The sequence below is a fragment of the Onychostruthus taczanowskii genome, unplaced genomic scaffold (assembly GCF_017590055.1).
Source record: "Onychostruthus taczanowskii isolate IOZ18803 unplaced genomic scaffold, ASM1759005v1 scaffold331, whole genome shotgun sequence".
Taxonomy (NCBI): domain Eukaryota; kingdom Metazoa; phylum Chordata; class Aves; order Passeriformes; family Passeridae; genus Onychostruthus; species Onychostruthus taczanowskii.
The window spans coordinates 9,990-14,549 of NW_024500695.1; the positions used below are offsets into that span (position 1 = coordinate 9,990).

The window sequence follows — 4,560 nt, forward strand, 5'->3', positions numbered from 1 at the left end:
GGTTTTGGGCTCAGTTTTTGGCATGGGGGGGTTTTGGGGGGTCCCGGGGGGCTCGGAGCCGGGCTGGACGTGGCGCTGGGGCTGTGCAGGATGAGCAGGAGGAGGAGGAAGCCGCCAACCAGAAGCTGGCGCTGCAGAAGGCGAAGGAGGTGGCCGAGGTCAGCCCGCTGTCCGCAGCCAACATGTCGGTGACCATGTGAGTGTCCCGAGCCCGCCGGGATCGCCTCGGCTCCATCCCCCGCTCCAAAAATCCCCAAAGCCATCCCCGAGCCAGGCTGGACCCACCCGGGCTCCGTGCTGGGGTCCGTCCTGGATCCTTCCTCAGCGGCATGGCCGGATCCGCCCTGGCTCCATCCCAGACCCATCCTGGCTCCATCCCAGCTCTGTCCCGGCTCCATCCCAGCTCTGTCCCGGCTCCATCCCAGCTCTGTCCCGGCTCCATCCCAGCTCCATCCCAGCTCCATCCTGGATCCTTCCTCAGCGGCATGGCCGGATCCACCCTGGCTCCATCCCAGACCCATCCTGGCTCCATCCCAGCTCTGTCCCGGCTCCATCTCAGCTCCTTCCCAGCTCTGTCCCGGCTCCATCTCAGCTCCTTCCCAGCTCTGTCCCGGCTCCATCTCAGCTCCTTCCCAGCTCTGTCCCGGCTCCATCTCAGCTCCTTCCCAGCTCTGTCCCGGCTCCATCTCAGCTCCTTCCCAGCTCTGTCCCGGCTCCATCTCAGCTCCTTCCCAGCTCTGTCCCGGCTCCATCTCAGCTCCTTCCCAGCTCTGTCCCGGCTCCATCTCAGCTCCTTCCCAGCTCTGTCCCGGCTCCATCTCAGCTCCTTCCCAGCTCTGTCCCGGCTCCATCTCAGCTCCTTCCCAGCTCTGTCCCGGCTCCATCTCAGCTCCTTCCCAGCTCTGTCCCGGCTCCATCTCAGCTCCTTCCCAGCTCTGTCCCGGCTCCATCTCAGCTCCTTCCCAGCTCTGTCCCGGCTCCATCTCAGCTCCTTCCCAGCTCTGTCCCGGCTCCATCTCAGCTCCTTCCCAGCTCTGTCCCGGCTCCATCTCAGCTCCTTCCCAGCTCTGTCCCGGCTCCATCTCAGCTCCTTCCCAGCTCTGTCCCGGCTCCATCTCAGCTCCTTCCCAGCTCTGTCCCGGCTCCATCTCAGCTCCTTCCCAGCTCTGTCCCGGCTCCATCTCAGCTCCTTCCCAGCTCTGTCCCGGCTCCATCTCAGCTCCTTCCCAGCTCTGTCCCGGCTCCATCTCAGCTCCTTCCCAGCTCTGTCCCGGCTCCATCTCAGCTCCTTCCCAGCTCTGTCCCGGCTCCATCTCAGCTCCTTCCCAGCTCTGTCCCGGCTCCATCTCAGCTCCTTCCCAGCTCTGTCCCGGCTCCATCTCAGCTCCTTCCCAGCTCTGTCCCGGCTCCATCTCAGCTCCTTCCCAGCTCTGTCCCGGCTCCATCTCAGCTCCTTCCCAGCTCTGTCCCGGCTCCATCTCAGCTCCTTCCCAGCTCTGTCCCGGCTCCATCTCAGCTCCTTCCCAGCTCTGTCCCGGCTCCATCTCAGCTCCTTCCCAGCTCTGTCCCGGCTCCATCTCAGCTCCTTCCCAGCTCTGTCCCGGCTCCATCTCAGCTCCTTCCCAGCTCTGTCCCGGCTCCATCTCAGCTCCTTCCCAGCTCTGTCCCGGCTCCATCTCAGCTCCTTCCCAGCTCTGTCCCGGCTCCATCTCAGCTCCTTCCCAGCTCTGTCCCGGCTCCATCTCAGCTCCTTCCCAGCTCTGTCCCGGCTCCATCTCAGCTCCTTCCCAGCTCTGTCCCGGCTCCATCTCAGCTCCTTCCCAGCTCTGTCCCGGCTCCATCTCAGCTCCTTCCCAGCTCTGTCCCGGCTCCATCTCAGCTCCTTCCCAGCTCTGTCCCGGCTCCATCTCAGCTCCTTCCCAGCTCTGTCCCGGCTCCATCTCAGCTCCTTCCCAGCTCTGTCCCGGCTCCATCTCAGCTCCTTCCCAGCTCTGTCCCGGCTCCATCTCAGCTCCTTCCCAGCTCTGTCCCGGCTCCATCTCAGCTCCTTCCCAGCTCTGTCCCGGCTCCATCTCAGCTCCTTCCCAGCTCTGTCCCGGCTCCATCTCAGCTCCTTCCCAGCTCTGTCCCGGCTCCATCTCAGCTCCTTCCCAGCTCTGTCCCGGCTCCATCTCAGCTCCTTCCCAGCTCTGTCCCGGCTCCATCTCAGCTCCTTCCCAGCTCTGTCCCGGCTCCATCTCAGCTCCTTCCCAGCTCTGTCCCGGCTCCATCTCAGCTCCTTCCCAGCTCTGTCCCGGCTCCATCCCGGCTCCATCCCAGCTCCATCTCAGCTCCTTCCTCAGCTCCATCCTGGCTTCATCCTGGATCCTTCCTCAGCATCATGCCCAGATCCGCCCTGGCTCCATCTCAGCTCCATCCCAGCTCCATCTGCGGATCAATCCTGGCTCCATCCCAGCTCCATCCCGGCTCCATCCCAGCTCCATCTGCGGATCAATCCTGGCTCCATCCCAGCTCCATCCTGGCTCAATCCTGGCTCCATCCCAGCTCCATCCTGGCTCCATCCCGTCTCCATCCTGGCTCCATCCCAGCTCCATCTGCGGATCGATCTCGGCTCCATCCTAGCTCCATCCTCATCCTGGTTACATCTCAGCTCCTTCCTCAGCTCCATCCAGGATCCATCTGCAGATCCACCTCAGATCCATCCCAGCTCCATCTGCGGATCGATCTCAGCTCCACCCCAGATCCATCCTCGACTCCATGCCAGCCCCATCCCTGCTCTATCCTGGCTCCATCCCATCCCCTCCCTCTCCTCCATCCTGGATCCTGCCCGGCTCCATCCCAACCCCATCCCAGACCTGCCCCAGTTCCATCCCATCCCCACACTCTCCTCCATCCCATCCTCCATCCCGAATCTGTCCCAGCTCCATGCCAGCCTCATCCCAGATCCATCCTCACCTCCATCCCAGCCCCATCCCTGCCCTATCCCTGCTCCATCCTGTCCTCCATCCCATCCCTACCCTCTCCTCCATCCCAGATCTGTCCCAGTTCCATCCCAGCCCCTCTCTGCCCCATCCTGGCTCCATCCCATCCCAACTCCATCCTGACCCTCTCCTCCATCCCAAAACAGCCCCAGCTCCATCCCATCCCATCCCATCCCATCCCATCCCCTCCCTGCTCTATCCCGGCTCCATCCCAACCCCAACCTCCCCTCCATCCCATCTCCACCCTCACCCCGAGCCCTCCCGACCCAATGCCACCCCCGTGGGCCGCAGGAAGGAGCAGCAGAAGAACCAGAAGTCCTCCAAGTCGGTGTGGGAGCAGCGCACGAGCGAGCTGCGCAAGCAGAACCTGCTGGCCAGCCGCGAGGCTCTCTACAGCGAGCTGGACCCCGAGGAGCGCTGGAAGGTTCCCTACGCTCGCCACCTGCGGCCGGACATGAAGACACACCTGGACCGGCCCCTGGTGGTGGATCCGCAGGAGAACCGCAACAACAACACCAACAAAACGCGGCCGGGCGAGCCCCCGCCGGGCGAGCCCCGCTTCGGGCCGCTCCGCCCCGAGGAGCTGCGCCGGCAGCCGCGGTACCCCCCGGCCGAGCACGGCCCCCGGCCCGCAGAGCCCTCGGGACCCCCTCCCGGTGGCCGCCGAGCCCGCAGCAGCAGCCGCGAAGCGGAGCGGGAGCCGAGCCAGGAGCGCGGCTACGGCGAGGGCGAGCGGCACAAAGCGCGGCACCGGAGCCGCGAGGGGCGCGCGGGGTCCCCGCCGGAACGGGAGCACCGGAGGCACCGGGGGCACCGGAGAGGGCCCGGAGAGGAGGGAGAGGAGGGAGCCAGGCCCGAGAGGCGGCCGCGGCACCGGGAAGGGGGGCGGCCGCCGAGGGGAGAGGGCGACGGCGAGCACGGGGAGGGCGAGCGGCGGAGGCGGCACCGGCACGGGCCCCCCCCCGGCTACGACGGCGAGGGCAGGAGGGAGGACAAGGAGCGGCGGCACCGCAGGAGGAGGTGAGGGGGGCCGGACGGACCCCCCAGAACCCCCCAGAAGCCCCCAGGATCCTTCCAGAACACTCCAGGACACCCCAGAGCCCTCCCAGAACCCCAGGACCCCCAAGATGCCCCAGACCCAGAGCCCCTCCAGAACCCCAGGACTCCCCAGAGCCCCCCTGAACCCCCTCCAGAACTCCAGGACCCGCCAGAGCCTCCCCAGAGCCCCCTTCAGAACACCAGGACCCCCAAGATCCCCCCCAGAGCCCCTCCAGAACCCTCCAGAGCCCCCCCAGGACCACCAGGGTGGGACCGCTCCGGATGTCGAGCCTCTCGGGGGGCGTTCCCGGCTCCCCGGGGGGGTTCTCGGGGTTCCGGGGGTCTCCCCTCTGAGCCCCCTCCTCTCTGCAGGGAGCCGCAGCCGCCCCCGGTACCGTCGGGCCCCCCCATCCTGTCGACCACCCGCCCCATCCAGCAGGATTTGGGGCGCCGGGACCCCCCCGTGGCCGAGGACATCGACAACATGAAGAACAACAAACTGGCCACGACCACCGACCCCCCCGCGCCCCCCTCCGTGGGC

The 4,560-nt window shown here is 66.6% G+C and overlaps 1 protein-coding gene across 1 annotated transcript in view; it reads left to right on the top strand.

Moving 5' to 3' along the window:
- CACNA1A (calcium voltage-gated channel subunit alpha1 A) overlaps positions 1–4,560 on the top strand; it is a gene marked incomplete at its 5' end in the record, with an annotated part of 47,579 nt that overhangs the window by 9,965 nt on the left and 33,054 nt on the right. The window contains 3 exons of the mRNA XM_041410759.1: positions 90–196; positions 3,273–4,001; positions 4,392–4,558. Coding sequence (XP_041266693.1) covers positions 90–196; positions 3,273–4,001; positions 4,392–4,558 — 1,003 coding nt within the window. The remainder of the gene's footprint in view (positions 1–89; positions 197–3,272; positions 4,002–4,391; positions 4,559–4,560) is intronic.